The sequence below is a fragment of the Paroedura picta genome, chromosome 8 (genome assembly GCF_049243985.1).
Source record: "Paroedura picta isolate Pp20150507F chromosome 8, Ppicta_v3.0, whole genome shotgun sequence".
Classification (NCBI taxonomy): domain Eukaryota; kingdom Metazoa; phylum Chordata; class Lepidosauria; order Squamata; family Gekkonidae; genus Paroedura; species Paroedura picta.
Window position 1 is genome coordinate 18,835,305 of NC_135376.1, and position 18,150 is coordinate 18,853,454.

General features: G+C 43.3%; 1 protein-coding gene across 2 annotated transcripts in view; it reads left to right on the forward strand.

The window, feature by feature from the left end:
- KPNA4 (karyopherin subunit alpha 4) overlaps nucleotides 1-4,192 on the forward strand; it is a 32,874-nt gene extending 28,682 nt beyond the window's left edge. For both annotated transcript variants that reach the window (XM_077348535.1, XM_077348534.1), the window contains exons 15-17: nucleotides 1,072-1,234; nucleotides 1,456-1,550; nucleotides 2,274-4,192. In XM_077348535.1, coding sequence (XP_077204650.1) covers nucleotides 1,072-1,234; nucleotides 1,456-1,550; nucleotides 2,274-2,372 — 357 coding nt within the window. In that variant the 3' untranslated portion in view covers nucleotides 2,373-4,192. The remainder of the gene's footprint in view (nucleotides 1-1,071; nucleotides 1,235-1,455; nucleotides 1,551-2,273) is intronic.
- The last annotated feature ends 13,958 nt before the right edge of the window (nucleotides 4,193-18,150 follow it).

Here is an 18,150-nt window from a genome sequence, read left to right on the forward strand (position 1 = left end):
CAGCTGTTTGGCGAGTGCTCTTCCCCGCCCCACCACAGCTATCTGAGGTGCTGTCTGAGTAAAAGGGTGTGTGTGTGCATTTAAATAGGTTCAATTTGGACCATTTAAATGCAGGGGATGGATGGTCCAAAAAGTACCCTGATCAGTATTGATGAGGACAATTTTCTGCTTGGCTAACCAAATTGCCCATACCTAGTCCCTACTAGTGCATTATAGCAAAAGCTGTTGTACTCTAAATATTAATAAATATGTTGTGGGCCAATGTCTATTTCATTAGACATTACCTAAATTACATTGATGAGCTAAGATTGCATTTAGTTCTTCTGTTATGGAAGTCATTGGGGAATGTGTTCTGGGGGCTGATGCTCAATGTCAGCCATGATTGTCTTGATTATAGAACATGTGATAATAGTAATGTCAGAAATCTTGTCTTCTTACACAGTTTGCATTAGTGCCAAATGAACTGTGAAGGCATTGCCCCACCCTGGTGTCCGTTTTGGCTCTTTAAATGGCATTGGGGAAAGGGGGGACAAAAGCACTGTACTGCAGGCCGGCCCAATTAGGATTGGACTCTCACAGCATTTTAAAATGGTGGTGTGATCCTATTAAGTGAGGCTTAATCAAGCAGTAGCAGAAGATATCAGTTTCAGGGGAGAGCATAGTAAAATTTTGCCCAGATGACTCCTCAGCCTCAGTAAGAGCAGGTAATCAGAGGGCACAGCCTCACTCAATCTGTGAACACCCCAGCCACATAACAGTCAACCACGCATTCATTGCAGGGTTGTTGTGAGGATAAAATGGAGTAGAGGAAAGGTTGGTAAGTCACCTCATTCTGGAGAAAAGGGGGTATACATTAGATAAGGATAATAACACCCCCCCAAACAGTAAAGACACATTGAGAGGATAAAGAATTTGATTGCTTTGGGCAGGAGATTAATCTTAGTTTTATTTGAATAACTAATATTGTTCTTTGCTCTCTCAGAACCATCTTACTTTTAAAATGCTGCTCATTCAGCTTTTCCTTGTCTTCTTTCATCATAATTTGATTGATGTACTTTTTTGTTTCTCTAGGTGGCATACCTAATTCAACAAAATGTAATTCCTCCATTTTGCAACTTGTTAACAGTAAAAGATGCTCAGGTTGTACAAGTAGTGCTGGATGGACTAAGTAATATATTAAAAATGGCTGAAGATGAGTCGGAAACCATAGCCAACCTTATTGAAGAATGCGGAGGTAAGATTGAATAATGGCACAAAATAGCAACTTAATAGTTACATTTCTTGTAACTCTCCTGTATTTTAGCTAATGTGGATATATTTATATATTGCTTTTAGGGAAAACAGTATATCTGTAATTATGTTTTGAAGAATAACTAATAAGTATTCTGGAAAGGAATTATTATCTTAGCTTGTTTTTATAAAGCTTTATGCATTCATTTTTCTAAACTTTTGTAGGGCTGGAGAAAATTGAACAGTTACAAAATCATGAAAATGAAGACATCTACAAACTGGCTTATGAGATCATTGATCAGTTCTTCTCTTCAGATGATGTAAGTAAATGTGTAATCCAGTCTACTAAGTCAGCAGTCCACAACCTTTCGGCTGCTGCGGACCGCTGCTATGGAGTGGGGGGAGAGGGCGGCCTGGGGGCCCGCGCATGCGCGGCAGCCCCAGCGCAAATGTGCATGCGCGGACTGCTGTGCACGTGCGTTTGCGCCGGGCAGGGGCGCAAACGCGCGTGCGTGGCAGTCTACGTGTGTTTGTTTGCGCCGCCGCCATGCCGGCGGCTGCGGCTCCCCCCCCCCCCCCGGCTCCTCCAGGCTGCGAGCAAATCGGCCGCTAAAGCGGCCGATTAGCTTGCAGCTCGGCAAGCTTCTCTTCCCTCCCCTCCCAAAACAAGAAGCTTGCCAGGCTGCGAGGTAATTGGCCGCTTTGGCTGCCGATTTGCTCGCGGCCTGGTGAGCTTCTCGCTTCGGGGGGGAGGGAAGAAGGAGCCGCGGCCCAGCGCCAAGGCCTTCGCGGCCTGGCACTGGGCCGCAGCCCGCGGGTTGGGGACCACTGTACTAAGTCACGTTGAATGTTACTGTTGGTAAAGCAGGGTTTCTGTACTTGGAATCCTCTCACCATGTAAAGATTCCTATCTTGTCAAACCTGGTTTTACTGCTTGCATGGGAACCAGTCACTTCACTGTTACATATAGGATAAAAATTTATGGCATAGGTCTTGGGCTGCAATTGAGCATTCTTATTTTTGGTTTTGTGGTCTAATTGCAGATAGATGAAGATCCAAGCCTTGTTCCAGAGGCAATACAAGGTGGAACATTTGGTTTCAATTCATCTGCCAATGTACCTGCAGAAGGGTTCCAGTTCTAGAGTCGTATTTTGGAGGTTAGGTACAATGCAGCACTGAATAAAAAAGGTTTGATCCATCAAGCTTGGCTCATGGGATCCGCTGCTGCATTTAATCGGGAAAGAAAATGTGAAGATTTCATTTGGAATCACAGAAAAGCCCGAATGAAGTCAAGATGGCGAGTGGGTGCGAGTGAGAGTGAGTGGCAAAATGTAATGAAAAACTTCACACTGAATGCTTATATAGGTTGTTCAAAGGAAAAAAAAGGGCTACAGGTCAAAGATCTTCAGTGCCTGAGGAGGAATATTGACTTAATTAGCGCAAATGTGGGGGGAAATGCAGTACTATACCATCATCAAGCCATGTAAGCATAAAGGAGAATAGGATGCCCATATAAGTCCAAGGAGAATGAGCCCAGGCCTTGCTATGAAGCACCGTGTGAATGGACAACATTGAGTGAATGTCTGGACTCAGTGCTGTGGGGCCACGTGTGTGTTTCAAATCTGGGGCTCTTTGCTCATGAAGCAGACTCCTAGTCTCGGAGTGGGGTGTGTACGAGAGTGTGGTTGTGATGCTGTATGTGAACGCATGCAAGCTTGATTTGCCTTCAGGGGGCTGATAATAACCCTAGTCAATCATCAAAAGGAGTGCATAAGTGTTAACACTGGACACGAAAACAGAGACCGGTTTAGCAGCAGACTATGGTTTTACTCCTGCAGCCTATGTTCCCCCCCTCCCCTTTTTAATTTAGTTATTTTCTTTCCTGTATGGCTTATTACTAGTTGCTTGTAAAGTCAGAAAACTTTGAGGAAGGCTTCCCTGTGCATTTGCACCAGATCTCTGTTAAAAAAAAAATAAAATAAAGCTTTCCATATCATCAGAACTAATTTGTGTAGACTTTTGCATGAAATCCATACACATTTCCCTCTTCCAACTATTGTGTTGCAGTACACAAATTGCCATAATTCTAAAAAAAATCCGTAAAACGCCACCCTTTTTCATTTTCAGAGATGACAAAAAGCTATTTTTTTGCATGTGGTAATCTACAGCATAGCTCATTTTTAGATTTTGTTGAGTCTTGTAACCAGCTGTTTTTGTTGTGGTAGGATACTGTGCTGTGTTTCAATGTTACTTGTTTTCAAACTTTGTTTTCTATGAAAATGATATGGAAACCTCAACATAAAATTTGGTGCATATGTACTGCTGAATAAAGATTGGAGAAGAGATGTGAATAGATGTACAAATCAAGTCATGGTTTGAACACCGTTAATACCACCTAATCTGTCCAATTGTTCTAGACTTTTTATCTTTAGATGTAGGCAGCCATGAACAATCTATTTTGAGCCACTTTAGAGAGAACTTTGTATTCTTAACTTGCATACAAGGTGCAAGTGTTTTTTTTATAATTGGAATAATACCTCAGTTTTGAGGTTCTGCACACTAAATTAAAAGTGACATTACAAATATGTAAAAAAGGAGAACTCTTTATAAGGTGGCTCATTGTAGGAAATGCTGTGCCTTCCCCTTTGAGCACAAGTGTTGCATGAACAACAGTTTGCTATAAGAAAACATACCAGGTTAGCCACCATTAGCATCTATATCTACCTTGTGTTTTTTTTAAATCAGCTGGTAATTCTGAAACGCAGTAGAATGGATAAAGATTATTTTGTGATCATAACTCTTTGTTGGACTAGAGTATTTTTGCAGCATTCCTTGTCATCAGAAACATGGTTAAAAGTTTAAAACTAGATGCAGCAGAAAACTAGCTTGTGAAATTTATCCAAGTAGAATGCAGGCTAGGCTGTCTTGGGGAAAATAAACATTAAAACTTACAACAATGTTATATCGGTGTAAGTGTCTTTGACTAAACGTGTATTTGTATATTCTGATATTGCAGGCTTCCACTTGGATGGGGGGTAACCAAGTAGAACAAAGACAGTAATAGTTTTTATTCTGTCATTTCTTTGCTTGACATTCTCAGCACCTGCCTGCATGTGACCGTGTAATCAGAAAGTTTTGCTGTCTGGTTTATCCAGTAGTTTCTTTGTCTTCGGATGATTTAGTCCTTCCAAGATCATAACTTCCACTGACTAATCATTTTAAACAGGGAGACAAATTTGTAATGGAATAGCCTTCCTTCCACTCAGTTGGACAGATACACAACCATATAAACAATGTAAGCATCATTTCAAATCATACACACTGTTGTTATCTTAATCTTCCAAACTCACTCACTCCTTCCCAGATTTTTCTAGCTATAATAGCGTTATCGTACTATAGATGTGAGAACACTGCCAAAGCAATTTGGTATTTCAGAGATTCCTGCAAGAAGAAACGGTGCCCCAAATGAAACTAAACTGGCAAATCTTTCTGTAAATTGAATTTAACTTTACTGTAGACTGACTATATTCTTCTTGCAAAATGTTACCAGGCTCATCTGTTGGTAACCTGGATACAGAGTTCAGATTTAGCACAATCAACATGATGCTGTCATTCCTACTATAATAATACTTTTCTGTGACTTATGTGACTGAATATGTCCAGGGCTAATACTAATATTATAAACAAGCATAGTGCTGTTGTTTAGGTATGAACACTACCAATTAGATTCTCACTTGCTACTTAGAGCTCAAGATGTTGGGATCTCAAAGGGCCTGTGTATATAGCTGAAGTAATCTAATAGAATTGATGTTCCTTCCTTACAGCTCTTTAAGTCAATACAAGCTGTGTACTAAAGCTTCTCTTAATACGTTGAATCCCAAAAATTATCTTTCTGCCAGCAGGAGAAAAACTGAAAGGGTAGAATTTTGCTAAAAATATGAGAGAGGCCTTGTTTCCACTTAGAATTAACTGGATTGCAACAGTACATTGACTTACTATAATGTCATAAGTAATACAGAAGGGAACGTGATCTCTACCCAGAACACTTAAAGATTTTCAACAGTCACTTAAACACTATAACAGAGATGTTGAACTCGTTTATTATGAGGGCCAAATCTGACATAAATTAACTTGGTTGGGCTAGGCCATGTGTGCCATAAAATTTAATGGCAGGTACTGGAGGTATTTCACCCATACCCCTCATCAGCACCTAACTTAACTCCCTTTTGCTTGATATGCACAGGACGTTTTGCTCAGAGAGTTATTGTCTGGCCGCCATGGACAAGTGGCCAATGGCATCAACCAGGGGAACCCAGCAAGCTTTGCCTTAAAAAACTCTTAATAGTCAACAGGCTTTGGGGTGAGGCAACTCCGCAATCCCACACCTTCCTCTGTTAAAGACCCAAATTCTGCAATGTTTGAACCACAAGTGGAACTGCAGTCTTCCCTAGCATCACAACCTTCAGTTGCTGCAACACTCCAAAGATGGCAGCTCCACTGCATTATCCAACCATCCCAAACATCACACCCCATGTGCAAGCGCAAAGATGCATATCTTGTACCTGTCTCTGACGTGCAAAATACTCAAAAAATACCATCTTGGTGTTTTGGGGGTATTTATTTGATTGGTTTTTTAAAACATTTACTAGTTTTGCAGCTACCAAAATAATTAAGCCTGAAAAAGTGGAGGGGAGTTAACCATAAAATTTCAATTATTGAAAAAGTGGAGGGGAGTTAACCATAAAACTTCAAAAAAAAATAATAAATTCAATTATCCCTTTCAGGAGTACAAGGGATAATGCAAGATCTTGTCATCTGAATGCCAGGGTAGATATCAGTAATGGTACCTCAAAAAGTACCTGAGACCCAATTCCCCAACCACTTGCATACTCCAGCAAGAGAGCTCACCCTTATTAGAGGGAGAAGGGAAGAAACTGGGAAGATTCAGGGAGGGGCATACAACTTTAAATCTGTGGGTGAATGGTTTGAATAGGTCAAAGGACCAGAGCAATTAGCGGGCAAAACAGGGAGAAAGACTGAGGAATGCAACAGAAACCAGTTATGACCCGAGATTTGGACCAGATATCTGAGGAACACTTTGTTGGGGCTTGAAGGCCTTTTATGAACTGAAGGTCCTAGGTCCTGATTGGAATTCAATTATCCCAACAAGTTTGAATCTTAGGCTGACAAAGTTAATTGCTATCATAACTGGTGGGGAAAATTGGAAAATTACCTTAATTAGGCTATCGTGAACCAGATCTGCATGGGCACAAAGACATGGAAGATGCAAAAATGACTCCTGAGATTAGGGTGATGCCAAGCTAATGACTTAAGTGCCTCCTTGATTCAGTCATCAACCATGGACTGGGCAGAAGTCTACAACTGTGTGAGTACACTGGAATGTCTTCAACACTGAAAAGTCTTTCATTATTTGAGAAATATATGCTATAGCACTGGGAGAGATTGCACTTAATCTACTTTATTGCCAGTCATACCCTATCTCATCCCTGGGACTCCTCATTGTCATATCTGAACCTGCTTTCTGAGGGTTCCCAAGTTTTGGATCCCCTAGCACTCAGGCTCTAAAATGGAATGCCCAAATCTGGGGGGGGGCTTCTTACTGAGGGGTCTCAGCTGGGCGGGGGATCTTTTCAATTGGGAAAGACCTTGATGGTTTCATACATAATACAAGACTAAAATGGAGACCAGATTTGTGAACGCTTGAGGGCAAGAGGGTACAAATGAATTAATATTCTTTATATTTGGAAGGTCCTTGGATGTTAAGTCTAGTACAGTTATAGTTAATAAGCTGAAACTTTCTAGCAGATGTCCTCCACAACCTTAGTACCTGAAGTCTTAACTGGAGAACTGAGAAGATGGATTTGGATTAGGGGCATGTATTCTGCTACTGAGCTCCTGCCTACTCAAGATAAATAAGTAGCGAGGAAAAATCTAATGGCTAGAATAGGAAAAGGGTATATTATTTTATGCAAAATGAAAATGAGAATTAGACCAGGCATAGTCAAAGGCTGGGAATCTTGAAGCAACAAATGTGGATGAAAGTAGAAGAAGAAGAAGAGTTGGTTCTTATATGCCGCTTTTCCCTACCCGAAGGAGGCTCAAAGCGGCTTACAGTCGCCTTCCCATTCCTCTCCCCACAACAGACACCCTGTATGGGGTGGGTGAGGCTGAGAGAGCCCTGATATCACTGCTTGGTCAGAACAGTTTTATCAGTGCCGTGGCGAGGCCAAGGTCACCCAGCTGGTTGCATGTTGGGGAACGCAGAATCGAACCTGGTATGCCAGATTAGAAGTCCGCACTCCTAACCACTACACCAAACTGGCTCTACAAAATGACACACATACAGACACCCATTGTAAAAATTACAATTGAAATGGTATATGAGCGTAAGATGACCATCTCTTTTTATGACACACCTGTGGGAGGGGAACTAGTCTGACATGAGTAAGTACACTAATAACCAACTAAATGATGGGCTTTCACCAACTACATGGTGCCATCCCCACTCAGTGGCGTCATGGCTGGCTAAGAAATCTAAAGCATAGGCACAAAGATAAGCTGTAGTTTTATGTATGAAGTATACATTGCCACCTACAATAGTCCCCAATATTCCTGTCAGGTTTACGGTCCAAAATTATCAAACTCCTAACTGCACCAACACCTCTGATCAGCACATGTATGGTGTTCATCTGGGACTGAGTTTAAAACTTTCACAAGTTTGACTGGCTGGGAACTAAGGGAGGACATTTCCAGCGGTTGATTCCCAAGTGTGTGACAGAGGAAGTAAGAGTGGCCTGATATTTGAAGGCCTTTCTGGTTAGTTTGAAGAACTTTGTTTTATGAAAGACCTTTGAGTTACATTTGTGGTATGGGGATTAATAGGTGGCATACCCAGGGAATTTTAAAAGATCCAACACTACAAATTGTTATGGTCAGGATGTTTAAAATGCATTAAATAAACTACCCCAAAACTTTGGAGATAGAAGGCAGGTGTGCAGTTATGAGGAATAAAAGCATTCTGAGGTGACTCAAGAGAGCCAGCTAAGAGAAAAGATGCAAGAGTATATGTTGAAGGGACAAGCGTCAAAGTTTGGCTATGCCAAATGTGCTTTGCTACAGAGGTAAATTTAATTGCCAAAAGTGACAAGTCAAATAAGTCTGCCATGACACACCTGCAGGAGGGGTGGATGGAAAGGGGGTGGGGGAGGCTCAAGGTGTATATTGGAGTAATGGAAGCCTGGGAGGATTACGTTCTACAAATTATAATCATAGATCCAAGTACGTTTTTGGAAGGGATGCAAACACTTTGGAAGTATCTTGCTAGTTCAAGCAGTGATATTTGCATAAAAATTGCTTCATCATTGAAACATTTATATATTTCATGTGCTTTGTGGAAATACATTTCATGGTCACAAATTGCTTCATCATTTAAACATTTATATATTTCATGTGCTTTGTGGAAATACATTTCATGGCCACAATCCAATCCAAACCCAAAATAATGTGTATGTGAATAATTGGTGACGTTTGCACAGTGAGAGATTTGAAAATTTCTTTGTGACAGATCCCACTCTGGAAGATGCAAATTACTTTTAAAACAGAAATTACACAACTTAGAATTTTATTAAGTGAAAGTAAACTGCAATAAATTTTAAGCATACATTAAAAACCAAACTTCCAACATTCTATAAAATTCTCTTAAATTGCCTTCAATAGACTCTGCATGTCATTCTCACAGGACGTGTTTCTTTTAGATATAATGCAAGCTTTGGTTGAATGGACTTATGTACTTGTCTTTTAAGTAGATCCTGCTATTGAAATTAGACCAGGCTTTGTTCTATTTCTGATTCAAAGATAACACATCTTAATACAGAATAAACATTACCAAGGTGGAGGTAGGAACTTCTACAGGGAAAATGCTGGTTTTCAGGGACAAATTTGCCCAGGAGGTGAGACATTATTCTTTTCCAGGATCGTTGTTAGATGGAAACAAACATTCTATTCAGGATATTTCCAAGAAGGACTTAAGGCTATTCTTGAACTTGAGGGCACTCTATGAAAGTGGCCTATCCTCACCCTCTGTAGTGGGCCACCAGCTTCTGTGGAAAAGCTCTTTTGAGGCTTAGACTTTATGCACAAGTGCCCTGCTGGATGTGTAAGTTTTGGCTACCTTTTCTCCCTGGTTGGAGTCCTTGGCTTTTCAGCTCTTCCCTTCCTCTCAGGCTCCCTTATATAGCTATAGTTGGGGAGTCCTGTTTCTCCCTGTCCTGGCTTTCCACTAAGCTTTCCACTAAGCCAGTTTCAGCCGCCTGGCTTTCAGAAGCCTGGGGTGTTTTCTCTCCGCTTTTAACCCTTAGCAATTCAGGCACCAAAGAGAGCTGAACTTCAGCATCCCCCCGCGCCGGATCTTCCTGGTCGGTTTCCTTCTCCCGCAGCTGTATTGCGTGGATTGCATCTTCCAGCACCGGGAGCTGCGCAAGTTCTCTCTGCAGGGGCTCCTGCGGCAAGGGACGAGGCTCCCAGTGCTTCTCCACGGCTCCCTCTTCCTCCAGCGACGCAGGCTCTCGCGGCTGCCCTGAATAGCGCTCGTCTTCTCCCCCCGCGGGCTGCTCCTGCTGCGGCTGCTGCTGCTGCTGCCGCGAAGGCCGCTTCCTCCTCCAGCGGTCTTGCCGCGGGGCCTGAGGCCGCTCCAGCTTGAAGAAGCTGTACCAGGGCCCCGAGCTGGGGCGCTCGTCGTCTTCTGGCGAGCTGCTGGACTCGAGGTCCAGAGGGTCGAAGAAAATGTCGTCCTGCCACGACACGTACATGGGCGAGGGGCTGGGCGACGCTTCGTCGTCCGTGAGGCTGGAGAGGCGCCTCCGGAAGGGCCGCCCCATGTCCCGCGAGGAGCGGGACGGCGCCACCAGGGCCGGCGAGGAGCAGCTGAGGCCGGTGGCGGTGGAGGCGAGCGCGCAGGCCAGGAAGGACAGGAACAGGCTCTGGCCGGGGCTGGCGGTGAACTTGAGCGCCTGCAGCTCGGGCACGCTCCGCGTCTGGCCCCGCACCGCCCCCAGGAGGCTGGAGCCCAGCGCCGACGCCGAGGTGATCAGCAGCGCCGTGAGGCAGTGCAGCATCGGGCCCAGCCGCCGGCACTTTCGCCGGCCCAGGAAGTCCCAGCCGATGGCCGAGGCGCCGGTCACCACGCTGAAGAGGCAGCAGAAGGCGATGGCCACCATGAGGCCGCCCGCCGACGGGCCCAGCAGCGGCGAGTCCCGGGGCGGGTCGGCCTGCGAGAGGGCCCACGAGGCGCCCAGCACCACCTGCCACTTGGGGTTGGTCACCAGCACCCAGCTCGGGTAGGCGCCCGCCGTGCTGATCACCGCCAGCGCCATGCTCTGCACCAGGGCCGCCGCCAAGCTGCCCTCGCGACGGTCGCCGTTGGGCTTCAGCCGCAGCGTCCGCCGCGGCGGCGACACCCGCCCGCCCGCCCGCCGCTCGCCGAACAGCGCCCGGCCCGCCTGAGCCATGAGGGCAGCGCCGCGCCTCTGAGGGGAACAACGGCAGAGGCCCGGGGACGAGGGGGATGGTGGACCGGGCGGGAACCCCGCGAAAAGGCGCCTCCCGTCCCCCACCCAGGCTCTGAGGGGGAGCAGGGAGCGAGATCAGCCCTCCGCTGACAGGGAGAAGGCTCTTCGACAAACTAAGCTCGTCTTAGAAGGATTTCCCTTAATTTGATTTTTAAAAGTTTACTTTGGGCTTGTGGAGAAGAAGAGTTGGCTTTTATACCCCGCTTTTCCCTGCCCGAAAGGGTCTCAAAAGCGGCTTACAATCGCCTTCCCTTCCTCTCCCCACAACAGACTCCCCTGTAGGTGAGAGTGAGAGAGCTCTGAGAAAACTGAGGCATGAGAACAGCTCCAATAGGACTGTGACTAGTCCAAGGACATTCAGCTTTTTAGAAAATCCTAATTTTTCCACCCACACGAGGGCAAAAAGTTCAAAAACATCATTGCAAAGCAAGTTTATGAAAAATGGCCAGAAGGTGCCCAAGTGACAATACACTGTTCTGTAAATTGTGTTTTAAAATGGGCCCTATCCAACCAGGTTTTCAGCTGGCAATATCTCTTTTTAACCACCACAAAAGGTAATACTTGGGATCATGTGACTTATTTTTGTTATTTATAGTCTGCCTGTCTCACATAGACTAAAGGTGGATTATGCATAGTGAGTCTGTACAATCAACAAAATGGGATATTCAATAACTAATGCACTTCGAAATTAGAAGAGAGGGTGAGTAATTAATACAGAACAATAATAATGAAGCATGTTTGTTCCATATGTGTGGGCACAGCTCCAGGAACATAATGTCTGAAAAGTCTAATAATGGCCAGAAAAGCGGATTCCGATTTATACCACTCTGGGATTGTGATGGCCTCATTTGTCTGAAATATTTAAGTGCCTTAAGTGGGACCATAAGAGGGAAGCAGAGAACTAGATGCCCATTTTCACTCAGCCTTGTATCTGTTTTTAATCATTAGTTGCCAAAAACATTGTAATTGTATAAAGGAATTCATGCTTCTGTTACTCACCAGTGAGTAACCGTTGGTCAAGTGTCTGACCTCACACCTCCAATCTAGGATTAGGGCTGAGACAGAATAAATAATTTGCTGCTGAAGTACTGGGTGCAGTGACATAGAGTCTGAATCTGTCATTTTAGTAATTAAGGTACTGATCTTTTCGACTCATCCCCAGCTTTCTCAAGAGCCTTCCTAACCCATAGTTTTATGTCCTGCAATATCTCTTAAATCAATAAACACTTCCTAGTCTTATAGTAGTAGATCACTTTTCTCTGGATAGCTAATGGTGTACCATATATATTGTATATAAAGGCCCTCTTCCAAGGCTTCAATGCCTGCCTGCTTGTAATAGCTACTGAACATACAGATTGGGGTTGGGAGGCAATGAATGACATTAAAATCCATTTTATTTCTGTTTTGTAGTCTGCTAAATAATCCATCACTTGGAAACCACAGCCTGTATGTGAGACATATCCCATGATGTGTGGAATTACTACTATTAATAGAACTATTTAATGTGACATTACCATGGCTCTCCCTTTGACATCACTGGACCTTTACCCATGACATTATCACCAATGACTTTCAGAGTTTAGGACAAAATGAATACCTGTCAAGGCTAGCCATTCCTCTGTGTACTCTGGTCCCCTCAACTAGGAGCCTGGAGACATCCCAGATTTCTTAAAGAAAATAGCTGCTTGGCATTATGCCTCACTTAAGTCCCTTCCCCTCAAACACCACCCTCCCCAGGTTCCTTCTCACCAATCTGTAGGAATTACCCAATCTGCAGTTAGCGAATATATCCCTCATTGTGACAAATCTGGCCATAGGCCTTGGCTTACCAAGCGCCCTGCTTAACACCGTAGGTTGTACTTAGGATATGGTGGCAGCAACAGCCTTTGTCTGCATCTGAGACTTTTAGGGTCGAAACACATCTGGTCGTCTTCATATGTTCCATGTGTTATTATTGATTGATCAAATCTCCGTAATATTCTGTATAATACAATGTTTTTAATTTTTATTTTGTGCATCTAATTGTAATACATTTTTTATACAGGTCAACCTGTTTTTTAATTGCATCCAGAAACTCCATGCCTGTTTGCTCTCTGAGGAGTATTGCTGGGCCTAATTTTTTTGTTGAGGCAAAAGCAGCTCGAGGAGCTGTGGCCCAGGATTGTGACCAAACAGAAATACTTTCTGGCTGGGCTGCTCTGGTCAACAGAGGCAGGGGCATTTCATGGCCTCTATTGGAATGGTGGAGGGAGTAGACTTATGCTAATAATTTATCTAAGCTTTTTACCTGTAAAATATTAATATTTCTTGGTTTTCTTTGACCAGATCTTTGTACCACTGATCTCTGTGCACACCACAACATCATGAGGTAGATGAGTTTTGCTACTAGCTGGGCTGCAGGGCTTGGGTTGCTTCTGGGGTATTTTAACCGTTCAAGTCTGCCCCAGTGAAGTAATACGCATTATTGTCCAAGGCTTTTTAAAATGGTACTTGCAGTTACTGAGTACTATCATCTTTTGGGGGGACTCTCATAAGTTTCGAGGGAACTGGTAGAAATCACTACAATTGTATACACAAGTACTGGCATTTTTAAAAACAAAATGAAAAGAACACTATAATCTAAATGGGGATTCTAAAACCTTATGTCCAGAATCTTCGTATTGCTTAACGGTGCCACTGTAACCACTAACGGCCGTGAGATGGTTATTCTATGAAAACACTGCCTAAATTGACATTAAGAACAGTTAGAATAGACTAGGAGCCAAATCCTTTTGCCCAGCAGGACTTCTAACTATCCACTGAAGATCTAATTGGCTGTGCAAATTTCATATAGTTGCCTCTGCAGCTGCTGCCAAGGCACCACAAATACCTTCACTATCAGACTGCAGGTAAGATGTGTGTTTGCAAGAAAATATTTTTAAACATTCTGTTCATGTAAAAGGCATCCTGTTAAGCAGAGCTTCTGGCTGAAATGCTGAAGAGTTAATATGCATGATCATACCCCCTAACATTCTGGAGTTAGCCCTGCCCCTAGGGTAGCCATTTTGCAGTTGCAGCCACCACTTTGTGTTAAAATTCCAAAGATGCCTGCAGAATAAGAAAGGTTGTGGACCCCTTATGTGGATAGTTTGTAGAACAACCTGTATACTGGTTTATCTTGTCCATAGGTTCAATACAACAGTATTGTACACTTCTATAAATATTTCACAAAGACCAGCATAGTGGAGCCAGTGTGATATACGTAGGGTTGCCTGCTGTACCTTGGGAAATACCTGGAGACTTTGGGAGTGCAGCCAGGAGTGGCCGGGGAGAAACCTGAGTGGAGTATAAAGTTATGGAGTCCACCCTCCAAAGCAGTCATTTTCTCCAGGAGAGATGATCACTTTCGTCTGGAGATTAGCTATAATTCTAGGGGATCCCCAGGTTCCCTGCCTAAATTTGTACTTTAAAGCTGAAATGGGGGGGGGGGGAGCATATGTGATATCTTTGTATCTGAGGAAGTATGAATACAACTTTGTTTCTCTTTAAGGTGCCACTGGACTCACTAGCTAAATCAGTGAACACTTTAAGGGAAACAACTTAGGGGGGACTGGATGGTTCCAAACACAGATTAGATGGCTATCGTTTGATCTTAGCCGCTAAAGAAAGAGAAGGGGTGCCTTTCCCTTGTGGTTGCATTAATTCCTAACAACTATCATGCGTCCTAGCGCAAACAACAAAAAACATAAATGGTGGCAACATGAGGAAGGAACGAAACAGGAGGCAGAGGAAGTAGGCAATCTCGCAGGTCAGTGAAAGCATAGTTGAGAGCGGGGAAAGACACTTGAAATGCTGACCACATGCATTGGATTGCCAAGAGGCGATTCACGGTTTTCCAGAACTCCAGAAAGCTGTGTGATGGCAACATTTCCTCCAGGTCTGTGCCTGAGGAGCTTGATTTTTGTGTGGAATTGGGGGGAGGGGGGGAAAAGTACAGCTGTGAAATTTTAGGTCACTGTAAAATCACCCCCTGCCTAAACAAACTATTATAACCCCATTGACTAAATCAGGGATAATTGTGATTTAGGATTGTACTGTAATGTCTGGGGCAGTCTCTACAGGTCATTCCCATCATTGGCTGCAATTTGTAGGGCAGCCACCTGGACGTTGGTGCATTCTTTCACCAAACATTATAGGATTGATAGGCTGGCCTTTGGCCGATGAGTTCTGCAGCAGGTCATCTCGGTCTAGGAGCCAGAGGATTTTCCCTCCCAGGGCGTGCTGCTTTGGTAAGCCTGAAGAGTACAGACTGTCCCAGACCAGACTATGGGAGAATGGAAGATTTTTTTCACTTACCATGAAGCTTCCTTTTTCGGTGGTCTAAGGCTGGGGCAGGCTGTTTTATTTCCCACCCTGCGAGAGGAGGAGTTTCACCCAAGAGTACAGACTGCCCCAGACCACAGGAGAATGTGACACAATGCCAAATTGTAAGCAAGCTGCTTTGAATGAAAGAAGACAAGGCCCAAATAGTTTAGACGGATTTAAAATTAAAGATCAGCTTATTTTGCAGGGGGAAACTCCAATTGAATATGCAAACCTTTTCTGACAAAATTAAAGTTGTACATTGTCAGAAAGCAACACCAGCTAGAGGAAACATAGGTTTATATTGTTGACATTTTCATATTTAAGGAGGCATGAGAGAGGGTTTTATCTTTCCAGACATAATTCCAGACATTTCCCAGAAGTTTACATGACAGGCTTTAAAATATAAATTTAATTTTATCAGGATAGACAGATGCTTATGTCTTCTGGAAAGATAAGCATATCATTATTTATGGTACAGTGGCAAATTTATATCTTTATTTGTTTGTTCAAGATTACTTCAGCAGACAGCTCTCAGTAGGTTTGAATTTTTTTGTGCTTGACTCAGTAAATTAAAAATAATCTTGTTCATACATGAAAATATACATGCAGTCTTTCAGTTACGATGTCTTAAGGATTACCTTGTAACAGATGGTAGATCACACTGTCAGTGAGTGAAAGCTATAAAATTTATCCTCAGCTTTTTATAAAATATATTTCTCCTGCAATGTCCAGCAAGGGGCGTACTCTTTACTTTCTGTCAGGAAAGTGCAAGGCATATTCCAACCAGAGCATCATTAGCCACTTTACAACCATTGTGAGCATATGACTTTGTTATGCTGTGCTGCTTTCCTTAGATTGAGATCTAGCACATGCTTACTTGGAAACAAATCCTATTTTCTGAGTGAGACAACTGCCAAGTTATCTATTACATTTGCATTCCATGTTCCTCTGATAATGGCACATGAGGTTCCCAGATCTCTCATCCAAGCAGTGATCAGACCCCAGTCTGCTGGCTTCAGCAGGTTTGCTGTATTGTGTGCTTTATATCATATCCTGGTACCATGGATAATGTCAACCTTATAGAACACTGCATTTTTTTGGGATTCTGTTCAAGACAATAACGAAGCTGTTTACTTAAGTGGAAGATCAGCTCCAGAAAAACAGAAGGCAATTCAACACCAGGATCTCTGACATCTGAATAGTTTAATATGCTGACTGATTTTAGGATTTTTATTTAAATCTTGCTTTTAACTGAATTGCTTGTATTATTTATATGTTTTAGCTGATGTACACTACCCTGAGCCAGCTCGCCAGGAAGGCAGTATAGAAATAAATAAATAAATATTATTTTTTTTATGATTTGTGATATGTCTCAGAATGGAGATTATTGTGAGTCCTTAGAATTGTCCCTGGGTCTTGCACTATGGCTACTGAAAGGTTCAATGTTATCTCTAACGTTAGTTAATATCTGTGTGCAGCCATTATATAAGATCAATGATAGCTATGGAACCAATCTGCCTGGAGTGAAGAAAATAAAAAATTGGATACCAGCTCTTACATGTTACAGTGATATTTAATAGTGGGTTTGTTCCGTGCAAAAGAGGATGCCCGCTGCCACTCAAGACCACTCAAGTAGCAAAACGGTTGAAATTTATTTTGCAAGCAAAAGGAAGAAGTCCCTTTACTGTCTGACAAAAACTATTTTCTTCAACACAGCAAAAATAACCACTTTCTTTTATACATTCAGTTCAATTCCTTTCCTCCATGTCTCATTGGACTGATTACAAAGTTATGGCATAATCCGACACTTAATGCAAACTGACTATGCATATGAGAGTACATTCTCCTGCACTGGGAAGTTTACAACTTTACAAAAGTCAAGTCTTTCCCATGATGGGAGGAACTCTGTACATGTTCTTATATCTTAGATTCTGTATCTTACATCCTCACATACCACAGGTTTATATTATGAGCTTTGGCCTTCATAGACAATTTTTGTTTTGTTTTCATTAAGAACATAGAATTCAAGCAACCTATTAGTTAAAAGGTAGGGTTAACAGGCTGGCAACTGGCAGTGATTTGACAGCAGGAACATGGGGCACCATCAGAAATGGCATGACTTCACTTTAAGGATGCCAGTTCTCTAAAGTGAGTTAAGGGAAAGGGAGCTTACCAGAATCCCCTGGCTGCTTTGACATCCCCATTCCCTGACTTCAAGCAAATACCAGGTGTCCAATTCCAAGCCTATCCCAACGGTTGCAGAATTCCATAACTAGCAATAGGATTAGACTAGAAGTTGCCAGTTGTTGCGTGGTGAGACATTTTCCTCTATTAAGCTATCTTCAATGCTCTACTAAGATGACAGGTCATCTCCAGACTAAAGAGATCAGTTCCCCTGGAGAAACTGGCTGCTTTGGAGTGTAGACTCCATAGTACTATACAACACTGAGATACTTGATAAAAGCTAGCCTTGTAGAAATTATGGGATTATTTCTTGTTAGATCCATGGTTAATAAGAATATTAATGTCACTGTTTTGTATAATTGCTAAGCTGAATTATAACCAGTACTAACAAGAAAGCCCATTGCAAGCAAGAATGCAATGGACGCTAGGACCCAGGGGACAGCGAGAGGTGCAGATCTCTTTGTCTCTCTCCCTCTTGCTGCGTGTCTTGCAGCAGGAGGCATAGCAGGTAATGAGGGCTCGTTCTTAGGAGGGAAGCAGGGCTGGTGTGCAGTTTGGGGCAGCTCTCTCTGTCTGTCTCTCCCTGTGTGGCAGCAGGGGCAGCTCTATCTGTGTCTCTCTTTGCCTTCCTTGCAGTAGGAGCAATAGGAGGGAATGAGGGCTTTTGTTTGGTCTGGCAGGGCTCTTTGTGTGTCTCTCTGTCTCTGGAGCATCTGAGAGGAACATGGCTAGCGTCCAGGGAGGGAGGGCAGGAGCTGTAGGGGCAGGGCCAATCAGCTGACTGTACCCTGATTGGCCCTATTCC